The sequence below is a fragment of the Lissotriton vulgaris genome, chromosome 6 (genome assembly GCF_964263255.1).
Source record: "Lissotriton vulgaris chromosome 6, aLisVul1.2, whole genome shotgun sequence".
Classification (NCBI taxonomy): Eukaryota; Metazoa; Chordata; class Amphibia; order Caudata; family Salamandridae; genus Lissotriton; species Lissotriton vulgaris.
In genome coordinates, this window is record NC_141694.1 from 396,595,430 (window position 1) to 396,609,707 (window position 14,278).

Sequence of the window (14,278 nt, forward strand, 5' to 3'; positions counted from 1 at the left end):
TCTGCAGATGCATGGCCCAGGTTGGAGGTTGGATGCAGAGAAACTGTCTCAAGCTAAACTCGGACAAGACAGAGGATCTGCTTTTTGGAAAGGAGACCTCCTTCTGGGATGCTTCCTGGTGGTCCTCAGAGCTGGGCGCTCTTTCTAAGGCAGTGCGGAAGGCAAGAATTTTGGGATTCATTTTCAACACCAAATTATATTTCGCTGCCCAAATTATTGCTGTGACTTCAGCAAGTTTCATTATGCTGATGGTTCTCAACAAAATTCTTCTGTTCATTCCGTTTGAACGACAGAAAACGGTAATGCTGGCTCCCATTTTCTCAAATATGGACTTTTGCAATGCCCCCTATCTTGGTACCTCCAAATACTCAATAACAAAATTACAGTCCCTGCAGAATGCTGTGTCAAGAATGCTACTGAACGTCCCCAAGTTCAAACCAATCTCTCACTTAATGCTCGGCCTTCACTAGTTGCCGGTGGAGAAGAGGATTTCCTTCAAAGCTCTGTGTTTAACACACAAGGCCCTATACAGAACAACTCCGTCTTTCTATCAGGATCTGTTCTCCTGGTACACCTGAAACAGGAACCTCAGATCAAGCTCCACAAGAATGGATCACTGTCCCAAGAATCAACAGAGCAGAATGGGGCGGAGGAATGCTCATGTACTGTGGCGGGAGGCTATAGAACACTCTACCTCTGGCACCACGCTCACAATCCCTCTTGCTGCAATTCAGAAAACAGTTGAAGACATGGGTATTCTCATAATGGGTCACTTCGATGCCATAGGTGTCCCCTTAGGCTGGTCACCTTCCTGGTTTTGATTTGTTTAGCACTAAGACACCTTAGGGTTTCGCACACTTTAATTAAATTACTTCATTCATTCCCCTATGAAAGCACAGAAGATGACTGGACCTGCTGTCTGTGATCCCAGTGGACATCTGTAAGGCTGCAATTGCTCTCCTTTGCACACAGGAGTGAGAAATAGAATCATAGGGTCATTTGGCTGACTTTCTGTTTGACTACAGGAATACAACATGCTGTAAAAGTCTATTGCCTTGCAGTGACCAGATGGCCATTAGTAACTAGACCTGGACTGGACCCTACTAGCCTCCTGACCTCTATGCTTTGTCCATAAGATCTTGGGAGCCTTAGGCAAGAACAAAAGGAACTGCTCCAGAGAGTCTGAAAAGTTGGGACTTGGTATATTTTATGGACTTCCAAGACCTCCGGAGCATCAGTTGGACTTAGTAGCAAAGGTGCTTTAAGTCGGAAGGTGTGAATCTTGACCGGATGAAAGGCATATAAAGTATCAGACTGATGGGAGTACTTCAGTGGCTGTGAAATATGAATGTTCCTGATTGGAGTTGTTTCTGTCGAAACCTTCAGCTGGTCCTCATCCACTGTCTACTGGACTTCAAGAGGACTTCCCAACATAAGTCTTGCAGCCGTATCCTGCTGGGAGATTCTGTTTTCCATTTCAAAGACTGAGCCAGAAGGTAAAATCTTTGACTGAATCCACCTACAAGGGGTATCCAAATTCTGATTCTAAACTCAGACATAGATCCACTCCACCTGCAAATGTGTGACTTTAGATTTGTACTTTACTGTAATTTGACACTTTTTGTCCTAAAACTTTAAAATATCAAACATCCGGTTCCCCTTCTTAGATTTTAGTGATTTGGTGTCATCTTCTCTTGTTAATATTTTTTATATATTAAGCAATTAGTTTTGTTACTAATATTATTTTGTGCTTTGACTTTTTAATTGATTTGGTACTGCAACATGCTTAATACAAATTTCCTTAAGTTAAGCCTGTCTGTTCTGTGCCATAGCTACCAGGGTTAAGCCCAAGTTTATTTACTGAACTTGTGTGTTGGACCCGACCAGATTTTGGACTCATTACCTGGGACACCAGCTAATAACCAATTTTCTTACACAGCTCTTTTATAGGGCCCTGCTGCTTTCCCAAGGAAATGCCAGTGTTATTTGAAAAAGCCCATCTTCAGACCGATAGCCTTGTATAACTTGTCAATGTGTACAGCCACTCATAGGGATTTTAATTTGCAAAAAATAAATGGACATTATTGATTGAATTTGTAATAATGATCGTCAAACCATTCAGAATGAGCTCAGTGCCACATTCTACAGAAAAGTAGAGATGCAGTGGTCAATGCTCTGTGGTAGACAGTATCAAAGTATGCTTGTGCTTTATAAAGTTACGGCCATTGTTTTACAACACCTTGAGGGGTCTTTTAACTTAAGTGATTTCCATATTGATAGCAAGGCTCTATATGTCTTTGTTTATGTCTAATTAATCTACAGTCTATCTAAAACTATAGCTTTTGTAATAAAGGACTGAAGTGGCCTGAGCTGGTGCTATCTGGTGGAATGGACGTGCATAGGCATAAGACCTTAAAATTAGATCTGTTCAAGTAAATGCATGGGCCTGCATATTAATTTGCTATATTTAGTTCACAAGTTTTTACACTTTATCTGTAGAGAAGAAATATTAATTGCAAAACATCTTATTAGGTCAATGCAATATTGTGGGATTCAAATATCTGCCAGTGTTAATTATATTTCAAATTAACTTTTGATGTGATTGAAATGTTTTTAATAATCATTTGAAAAATAATTGAACTTGATCACATCCACATCCTCCTTGATTTCAAAGAAAAGTTAAAGCTCATCTTCTTTGCAAGTAAAATGCAATTAATGCTTCCAATATGTGGACCAGCAAAACAAATCCTTTAAAGTTAATGCTTTAAATATGTTGATCAGCAAACCATTTCCCTTAAAAGTTATATGAACTCATTTTTAGTGCAATCCCGGCTATTGGAGGCCAGCCTCATCATAGGGGTCACGTCAATAAAGAAACAGGAGGAGGTATAATATATTAACAAATATTGTATTATGAAGTAACTACAAGAGTTGACACTGTCCAATACAGCTATGCATATGACCAGTTATTGGTTTTTCAAGTATGATTTGTAATATTCACAATTTGGAAATAAGTCTCTATCGCCTTGCATGCAGCAGTTATATCCAATATATAAAAGTTACATGGTTTTCTAAACTCTTGTCTTTTTAAATTGACTGCTGTTGATGTGCCATTTTAGTAAATATGTGTATTTTTGCCTACAGTTGTATATGGAATATCAGTGTGGGAATATTGAAAAAATGCATACTCATTTAACTGGAGATTCCTTAGAGAGATAACTGAATTCAAGAATTATGGTCAAACCTAATGCATAAATGCTAATATCTATACTGTAAACTTACACTACCAGCTGCAGAGTTTGAGACTGGATAATAATGTATAGAGTGCAAAAGCATGGTAAATTTGATTTAAAAAAATAGCCTCATGCATTAACCTCTGAATGATCATTATGGTGAGGATCTTTTCAATGAGAAGGCTCCCCCTCGCCCCCCAATTAAACTTTCTCCAGTGAACTATTGGGAAACTCTATGCTGTTGTCACAGAGAAATGGGGACCACATTAACGCTTTTGGTGGACCGGTATGGAGCCTGTGTATGGAGTGAGCTGCTTTATCAGAAGAGGGAGAAAACACTTTTCCACCGAGGAATCACTTAGCAACTTAGATTCTTCCTAGAAGTAGTTTGTGAGATTTAGACTTACTAAAATGCAATCATGTAAAATGAGAGTTACCTTATGCTGTAGAAAAATGGCTGTTAAAGTGTGAACTTTGGCAGGCATGAAAGAGTTTTTCAACTGATATGCTTTGTTTAGGAACTTGATTAACAAACACCATTAATCTGAGCATTTATAGAAAACTTCTCATCAAGAACCATGCCCAGGGATTTAATGATTTCAGCCATGGTGGCAATATTTCTGAATTGAGGAGGCCACAAAACATTATGCCAACAGTCTTTGCGCACAGTAATACTAGATCCATTTTGCTAACATTAACTTTGAGAAAATTCAGGTTCAATCCTTGAATGTCTGAAAGATAGTTACTAAGGGGTTTATTAAAATTGCGGTGAACCTGCCACCGGCAGGCTGCCGGTGGCAGGTTCACCGCCATCATATTGCGGTTTTCTTCCTGCCAGATCACTATGGTGGGTGGAAAAGTGACTGCCTGACGGAGCAGCCCCATTTCCCAAAATGGCAGCAGTGCCTGTCAGGCAGCGCTGGTCATATTATGATGGTCCATCCCTACCAGCCTATTCATAGCGGTTCATCTACCATGGAAAGGCTGGTGGGGATGTACTTCGGGGGCCTGTAGCGGGCCCTAATTTCCCCCGGGGACTTTGGTTTTGTACTTGGGGTTCCTGCACCATATGGCAGGCACTGCATGTTGCCTGCCACGTAGTGCAGGGAAATGCAAAACCTCCATTGCTGTGGGTGCTGCAGCCAACAGCAACCACTGCAATGGAAAATATGTACAATGCGGCCGCCACAGTGGTGGCCGCATTGTAATTTGGCCTGTGGGACCCCCGACACTATGTTGGACGGTCCCCATCGCTTTAAGGCCCTAAATGTTCAAAGTGAGTCTAGTGGTTACTGGTCTAAGTAAAGAATTTACATGTGATCAGCTGAAAAAGCACCCAAAAGTCTTGACAAACCATGAGATTTTGGAATAGAAGTTGTCATCAATGGAGCTCTCAAGATTCCAATGTTTTAAAAAACACATTTAAAAACTGATTCTGATATAAAGCCTTTATTCATAGGCCAAGCACTAGTCGGATCACTGACACAACATTTACTCCATAATATTGAGCTACAAAATTATAGAGTCACTAATATCGGATACAAAAATATCGACACCCAATCCACAAAACTAAAATAACAGAAACATTGATAAAAAAAAATGTTGAAATACATTTCAATGACAAAAATATCAACAAAAAAAGAACAGAAAAATATTGATAAAATTAAAATAAGATATATCACAACAAAAACATTGATATGCATAATATCAGCAACACAAACATCGATAAAACACATATAGACTATACCAAACAATAACATTTAAACATAAAAATTAACTATTTTCAATCATTTAAATAAATAACATATATCAAACATTAAAAACAAACACTACAAAAAAATACAACATTAATCAAACTAAAACACAAATACAGTTTAAAATCAAAAATAAATAAATAAACTAACACTACAACATAAACAAATATCAAAAAAATCAAAAATAAACAAACATACATATTACATATATAAAAAATACATAACATTTAGTAACACATACATTTTAAATATATTACTAAACAATAAAAAAACAAACATTAAATAAACATAATTAACATTAAGCAAATTAAATTATAACTGCCCAAATATTCAAAAAAAGCTATCTCACCCACTAAATTTAGACTACACAAACCAATAGAATACTCTCATTAAAGAAATACTATTAAAGCTATCAATTAACACAACATTTACTGTGAAACTGACAAACACTGCAGAAGCACGAAACTTTACAAGACGGAAAACAGAACAAAAAAGATCTACACAAATGACTAATCAGAAAAACTCTCATTAAAGGTAAGAACAAAACCTTTAAAATAAATAAATAAAATTAGCTTAAAAGAAAAAAATATACAAACAAATTAACCAAAACTATAGTATGTTTTCCTTTATATTTCACAGACTAAACTTCAGTAAAACTCCACCTAGAAAATCAAAACAACAATTTACTTCCAAGACAACTACAAAATCAACATCAAGGAAAAATATAAAACAAAGTAAGTATATAGCTTAACAAACAAGTAGAGTTAACTGATGAAAACTGAAAAAAGTTTTAAAAAAGCAAAACATAAGACTTCAACATTTTCCTTTTTAGCCAACAGAAAAAAAGAAACCAGTGAATAAACCACAAACATCAAAAAGTTATCAAACAACATACATATGAATATATACACAGATATACCATGAAAAGTACAGAAGGGGCAAAGTTCTTCTCACAAAAGCGAAAACTACTTCTGTGCTACATGGGCTATGCTTACACGCAAGAAAAAATAACAGTAAATATAACCCATTGGAGCTTTCGTAACTACTGCTCCAGCCTTTGCATGGGTGAGCAACAACAGTAGCAACAACTGTTATTAATGTCAGGGAACACAACCATCCCCATAATGTCACAGAAATTGAGGTGAGAGATGCTTTAGAAACCATCAAAGAATCAAGCACCAGCTCCCAAAAAACCAGCACCCAAATATTTAAACACTTACTAACTAGGGTTCTTGAACATGTATCACAACAATTACCATCTATTCCTACTCTAAAATGCCCAACAGCCAGAACTAAAAGATCTACTGCTCAAACACCACCGGCCCCCCCAAACTTTTACAAAAATTGAAATTTTATAAGAATACGCAGTCACACGCAAAGATGAAAAATTCATTCTTTATGACAATACCAGGTATAAAAAAAGAATTGTCATCTTTTCCACCAACATTCAAAAGTTAAAGCAATGTGAAATATGGATGACGGCTGATGGATGGGACATTTAAAGTTTGCCCTAAGCCCGTTTGCCAACTCTATACCATCCATGGAGAATAGGAAGAAACCAACATTCCCTTCTTATACGCAATACTCCCCAACAAACGAAATACTACCTACGAAGATCTCCTCACAGTAATAAAACAACAGACAAAATACTACTTCCCATCAAAAATAATAATAGATTTTTAACAATCAAAAATATATCCTCATACTGAAAATCAAGGTTGCTATTATCATTTCAACCAAAGAATCTGGAAACATCTGCAAAAGTCTACCCTAAGTACGGATTATGCCACAAACAGCAACTTTGCCTACCAAATCAACACACTAATAGCCCTGGCCTATGTACCAACAACAGAAGTATCTATCCACTATAATATACTTCTTGAAAGTCCTTTCTACCAAGCCAACAAAGCAAACCTAACACCCTTCTTTGGCTACTTTGAAGGCACCTGGGTAGGAAGACTACATAGGTCAGGGAACTGAAGACAACCAAACTTCCAAATCCCCTGGTGGATTGTCTATGATAACACCCTAGCACAAAAAGCTAAAACAAATAATGCAGTGGAAGGATGGCATAATGCCTTCCAAGCCACAATATGAAGAGGACAACCAATTTTACACAAACTAATAGAAGCCGTCAAAAAAGAACTAACATTAGATTATTCCCTCACTAAAACAGGTCCAAAACTTAGTAAGCAAACAAAAACAATGTACGAATACCTACAATACAAAACTCAAATCTAACACTAAATACCTAGAGACAACAGCAAATCTATACTTTAAACAAAAAACAATAACAAACAACATGCAGCCTATACAAATTACAAAACATTTAGACAACATAGTTCCACTCTTTTTTAAATTATTAATTATAATAGTCATTTGAAAATTTAAGAGGTACATAAAAATATATGACATAATATATTTATTCAAATAAAAAAGAAACAAACAAACCACATGTTATTAAAAACATTTCCTACCAATAATAACAAAAAAACTTACAGGTGTTTTGCAGTAGATTGCCCTCAAAAACGAAAAGATTCATAGTAGATAAATTGAAACATGAATCCATTCAAAAGAAAAGCACCAAAAAAATAAAAAATACACTGTAGAAAAAAGGCTTCAACGACGCAATCCTCTTAATAAAAAAACCCTCAAAAAACTAAAAATTTGCTTAAAAGAACAAGTCTTCAGTACTATCCATTAATGAAATGGGAAACATGAATAAATAACAAGAAAATCAAAGTCCTTCCACAATAACATATACAAACCCACGCACATTAATTACAACATTAAATACAACATAACATAATTAAATATCACATAATGAACCCTATAGAACACTCTACAAATCTTTAAAAGTACGTCAACACATCAAACACTAAACTACCAAAACAACATCAAACTACAAAAAAAATTTAACACCCTAACAAATGTAACTGCACTACTGCCACCTCCCCATACCTTAAAACTACCTTAAAAGTAATTTAAATTAAACGGATCCAATCCGACGAAATACAGCTCACAACCTCGAGGTTCCTTCTTCCAAAATGAAACAGAAGGATAGAAAAGTGAGGAAATTGAAAAATAAAATGTCCGAGTGATAAAAATGAAAATGGACTAACTCACCATAGACAACAAGGGAGAAATAATAAAAAAATCCCCAAAAATAAATATTGTTTTATATTTTGAAAAAATATATGAAAATATTAAGTCTATAATGAAAGAACTCAAATATACTTACTTTACTACTACATGACTATGCTTCATAGAAATGTACAATGTTTTAAAACTGTTTTAAGAAATATGTATGTAAAAATATATTTGTAATGTTGTTAAAAATATATGTTAAAATATTTAATGCTTTATAATGTATTCTGAATTTCAAAATGTGTTAATCATGTTTTTCAATATTTTCAAAAATTGTATACAAAACTGAATACAAATAATTTAATTGTGAACAACCTAAATAAAGACATGTTTTTTATGAATAAAAAATGTTAACAATATTAACTGACATACACCTCCTTCCTTATGTTTAATTTACATATAAATTCTAATTAAATACTTTGTAATAAACAATGACAAATTACTATTTCAACTCCAAAAACCAACTAAACTCAGGGAGAGTGCTGGATAAAAAACCATAAAATATTACGATTCCAAACTCCAAACCAACTAAACTCAGGGAAAGTGCTGGATAATAAACCATAAAAATTTGCTATTTGAACTCCAAAGCCAACTAAACTCAGGGAAAGTGCTGTACAATAAACCAGGTAAACTTACTATTACAACTCCAAACCCACTAAAATCAAGGAAAGGGCTGGATAATAAACTAAAAATAATTACTATTCAAACTTGAAAAAAAAATAAGGGAAAGTGCTAAATAATGTAAAATGTTAAACATATAAAAAATAAAACATTTCAAAACTATGAAAAAACAAAACAATTCCAATAATATACAATTTGTTTTTAATTTAAAAATGAAACACAAACATTTCTAAAAAAAATGCTTAACATTGTTTTTGTAAAACAACATTTAAAAAAATAAAATAAATATAAATTACACTATTCCCAAAAATGTTGAAATTATCAATAGCAAATATATAAATACATTTACATTTTTAATTCTACATTTCCCTTGATTTTTTATGAACATTTTTAATTTCAATATTTCAAAATTTTACAAAATTAAAAAGAAATTACTAATATTTTAAACATTTGTAAAAACCAGTATATTAAAATATAATATATACATAAAAATAAACATATGATTGTACTAACATATTTCTTTAAACATTTTTTTTGGTTTAACTAAAATTTAAAAAAAAAAAAATGTATACAAACATTTTTAAATTACTTCCCGCCCTTATCCCCTTTAAACCTAACATCCCAATCCTAAAAGTTTACATAAAATTAAAAAAATATTTAATACTTTAAACAAATATATTTAAATTACTCCCCAGCCTTATCCCCTATAAACCCAACCTCCCGCTCCTAAAAATAAGTGAAAATAAAATAGAAACATATATTTTAACATTAAAAAATAAATGTAAACATACAAAATAAATATTTTTTTAAATGTAAACATTAATCAAAAACAAAAAATACAAATATAAATAGTCGATATTATTTACAACAATGTTTTTGACAGCAATATTTTCAAAATCGATATTTCTAAACTTTCCTCGACATTTTACACCATTCATATTCTTGCCTCGATATTCATGCAACTCGATATTTCTCCATAGATATTGTGTCTCTTCACCATGCTATTCATAGTTCAAATACTTGGATTTGCTTGTGACCCACAAGCTCAATCTGCAAATTGCTTTTTCAGTTTTTCTGTATGCATGTAAGTGATATTCCAAAACAACTTTCCATTTTGAATATTGTACCTCTGTTTCCTATAGTAATATTCAATAAGACGTTAAAAACAAATCTATTGTCCCATTTTTCCATTCATTTTTCAAAAAGTTCAATAGGTCCAATATCAGCTATCCATCGCTGAAATGTTTGGGGTTGTGAGTTGTTTTTAAATCCTTTTCACAAGTTTATAAATCAGTCCCCTGTATTGGCCTGGACTGCCTAACAAAAAAATGTATTAAATAAATTCCTACGTTATGCTTTCTCAGGCAGAGCTGCAAAACTCCATAATGAGCTTCCCTGTACAATAGGTAAGATCCCCTAAATTTACTACATTTTCAGAAGGCCTTAAAAGACTGACTTTCCAGGAATTAGGTATGTAGTCATTTTCAGTCAATAGGACTCTCTCAACTGTATTTAAATCATCTCAGGATATTTGGTGTGCTCTAGAAATGCTATAATATAACATCATAACACAAGACAATACAATCTCGCACTGCTGCTTGTTTAACAGATGTTTGGAGCAACCGTACAGTGTACACCTAAAACACATGACATTTCGTAAAATATAGGTTTGGTGTGATAAATCCAAACATATTTTCCATACGTTTCACTCAAACGACTTTTTAACTTGGTAAAATGTACAGTATTCGTAAGATTGTATTTCTGTCCTGCCAGGCAAAACTAGTAATGGTCAATAGTATTTTGAATGGCATTTCATCATGTGAATTGTTTTCTTTTGAAAGAATCCCTTGCATTTTCTGTACTATTGAGATTTGTGTGTATTAATGTGAGATAAGATGTCAAACATCTTGATAATTGTTCTACAGAATTAGCTGCATAATTTGCATATAATGGATAAATGATCTAAATTTTCTTTGCACTTTATTTGCCATTCGCTGTTACATAATTTATTAAACTCTGTGGCTCATTTATTTTTATTCTGTTCTGATTCTACATTGTGTCCAATGTTTGGATGTGTAGCATTAAGAGTAGAGTTCTGATGCCCATCTCTAGGCATCTTTCACAACTTTTAAACAAGAATATTAAATTATAGTCTTCACTATGGGGCCAATTCCAATTTCTGACGGACCTGAGTCCGTCCGACAACGGCCAGGAGCTCTAACTGACCGACCTGCTATTGTCGGTTACGGCCCTGCTAGTACGATGCGACAAAACAGGGTTCGGTCACATTTGTATACTTAACAATACAGGCATACACTCCGAGCGGAATGCATGCCTGTATTGCTGAAAGCATGGGTGCAGTTCATCCCTGCACCCTGTGGCTGGCACCCTAAGGTGCCTGCCACCGGGTGCAGGGATCAACGGAGAGGCACCATAGGTAACCCCAGGTCACCATCCGGCAGCCTCACACCCATGGGGATCCTGCTGGGGGCCCCCGTAGACAGCTCCTGACTGCCTTTTCGTGCCGTTAGTGAAAAGCTGACATCGTACTCCCTCGGTCGTAAAGAGGCGACCGGGGGAGTACTGAGGGATTTCCAGACTGCGGACAGGCTCCCCGAGCCTGTCGTCCGCACTCCGGAAATCCGAGTCAGATTCCTTTCTGATCGCCCCCATCAGAATGGCTTGGTCGGAAAGGAATCCGGCCCACACATTCCGGTTCGGTCGAAAGGGCTCCGACCATCGTTCAGAGCCCTTCTGACCGAAATCGGAATCGGCCCCTATGTAGGGGAGTTTTGTGCCTCCACTTTGCCTATACTTATGTGTACAGAGTTCTCTAACCCCACTGCTGATTCTCCGCCCATATAAGTATATGTTTTAGTAGTAAATGGGGGAGGGGTGGAACGAGTGCATTGGAACAGGGGTAGTCTTACTGCAAATAGGGATGGTATTAGGTAGGAGTTAGGGGGATTAGGCAGGTGTTAAAATCATCTAAGGAGAGTTGGGAGATTATGGAGGCACATCCCCACTCACATAAGAGAAAGCCAATTGCTTGATTTACACTTTTGCAATAAATTTACACTCTGAGTTTGTAAATACTAAAAGTGGTAAATGTATTTCAAAGATTAAATCATTCAAACAATCATTTACTTTTGTGAAGCAGGCCTACTATGTTTAAAAATGATTTCAAGCAACAATGCAGCAGGCCCAAATGATTATTTACATGCTTCAAATATGTTTCTATTGAAGCATATTCAAGTGACGGTAGAACACAAGTTTCTTAGAATTTATGTATTTTCATGAATAGAAGTATAGTGCTGTTTAACATTGCTCAGACAATATGCAAACATATAAACCAACACAACCATATAGAATTTGAAGCAAATGTTTCAACATACTGGAGTTACCTTCACATCTTGGGACAGGAAAATTCCAATTTCTGTTGATTCCATGCTGACATGTAAGAACTGGTTGTCCAATAAGTACATATCCGGGATAGCAATGAAATGATATTGATTGTCCTACACTATAATCCATGTTGACAACATATCCATTTGAAAAGGGATTAATATCTGGACAGTTCTGTAATTCATAAGCTGAAAGAAAAGAGGCATGCTAAATTAAAATACAGGGATTATCATTGATCTGCCAATAATATATTGTTAAAGAGCATAATTCAATGATCATAAAAACGTGTCATAAAATGCACTAAATTGACTTGCTAATTACTATTTTTATAAGTATTTCATATTAGTTTAAATCAAAACCCCCACCTTCTTGGATTTGTCAGAGTTATTTCAATATCATAGTGCTCATTTAATATTGTATAATATAAACAACATGCTCTGTATATTTAACTAGCAAGGCAGTTTCTGAAAAAAAGTTGGAAGAACGCCTCAATAAATGCCATGCTCAATCTTTAGCACAGATGATGCTTTTTCATTTTTAGTTTTTCTTTTAGTAAATAAAGACAATGCCAAGTGCCTACGCCCGAGCAAGCTGCCATAATGTCAAAGCATTACTAAATTTGTGTACCTTATTTTTAATGATTAATGAGATTATTTTATTTTTCTTTTGGATCAGTTTCCATGAGTTATTATACGTTTTAAGCCTTTAACATTTACTGTGCTGATTTTAATTTACTTTGCCCATAACATCATACTTGAATATTCTGAGACGATCAGTTAACAAGAAAGTAATTGTATATTACTTGTTAATGGTTGGAGAAATACATGTTTTGTTTTTTTAAATAATCTGTTATATGTTTGTGTCAAGGGCAGGACACAGTGAAGGTCTCTATAGTTTCCTTCTGGATCGCCCAAGGAAAAAAGGTGATGCCTCCCATTTATCAATGACTCCATACCTCCTAGTAATGTACATTGTAAAGATGTCAGGTTTCTCCTTACGACAAACACAAAGGGCAGAACAAATTCCCTCAGCAATATTGGCAATATTGGCAATTCTTGATAGAAGTAGGTAGTTAATACAGACAATGTACAGCAAAACAACAAAAACCACCATGATACCAGGATTAAAGCCAAGCCTAAGTTGCACCAGAAGAAATTGTACAAAAGAAATCTGCTGCAAAAAAGAGAGCCAAAAATCAGGTACAAAGAAGGGGACAATGAAAAACCTGGAGAACCAACTCCTAATGACATTTCCTTCTATAGCCCAATCCTCCTTCTATACTCTCTAGGCAGGAAATTATATCACAAATAAGAATGGCTAACACATATTGGCATATTGGATTGGAACTTCAGGGAGAACACATTGGCAAGGCAACCATCTTCGATAAGCATATGTGTAAGGGTAATGTTGCTTCCCTGAAATGAGATGCGTAGGAAGAACCCTGACAATGATTGTGGTTGCTGCTTGAGTAGGATTTCACACCCCCTCACCCAGTAACCCAATTTCTTATACCTCCAAATCAAAAGCTAGTGGCTACTCAAAATAATTGCTTAAATACTCAATGAAGTGAGCGTGATTTTGCTAAAGAGAAGATTTACTTACCTAATGCCTAATGTAAATGATAAACTTGTCTCTGTTAGTATGTCATGCCATCAACCAAACAGAATAGACAAACCTATTAAAAAAGAATGGAAATTGTTTTGTGGATTGTAAGCTGACACGAACACCATTTATGTCCACTGTAGCAAGATGTATTCTGCCCATTTACCTCCAAGGGTTTTTCGATTTTAGGCAGTCTGGTTTTTAGACTTTGCTCTGATGGAGACTAACTAATGGAGCCTTACTCACTGTAAGATCCTGTTAAACAGACTGAGAGGGCCAGCACCATAGCCCACATTTTAAAACAAGATCTGCTGCTGTAAAACTTGTATACAAGATTCTGGGTTGACTGCACATGCACCTATGTTGGGGCTGAGAATGTAGGGCTACCATCAGGTTGAGCCCAGTATCTGCATAAGGAACTCTTCCAAAATTGGCGTGTTGACTTGTGTAGGCTTACAATATGAGTAGGAATCACTAGTGTAAATAAACAAACGAAGTGAAACATACATTTCGGCC

The 14,278-nt window shown here is 35.2% G+C and overlaps 1 protein-coding gene across 1 annotated transcript in view; it reads right to left on the reverse strand.

Moving 5' to 3' along the window:
- CSMD1 (CUB and Sushi multiple domains 1) overlaps positions 1 to 14,278 on the reverse strand; it is a 3,932,590-nt gene that overhangs the window by 890,877 nt on the left and 3,027,435 nt on the right. The window contains exon 42 of the mRNA XM_086925641.1: positions 12,151 to 12,348. Coding sequence (XP_086781767.1) covers positions 12,151 to 12,348 — 198 coding nt within the window. The remainder of the gene's footprint in view (positions 1 to 12,150; positions 12,349 to 14,278) is intronic.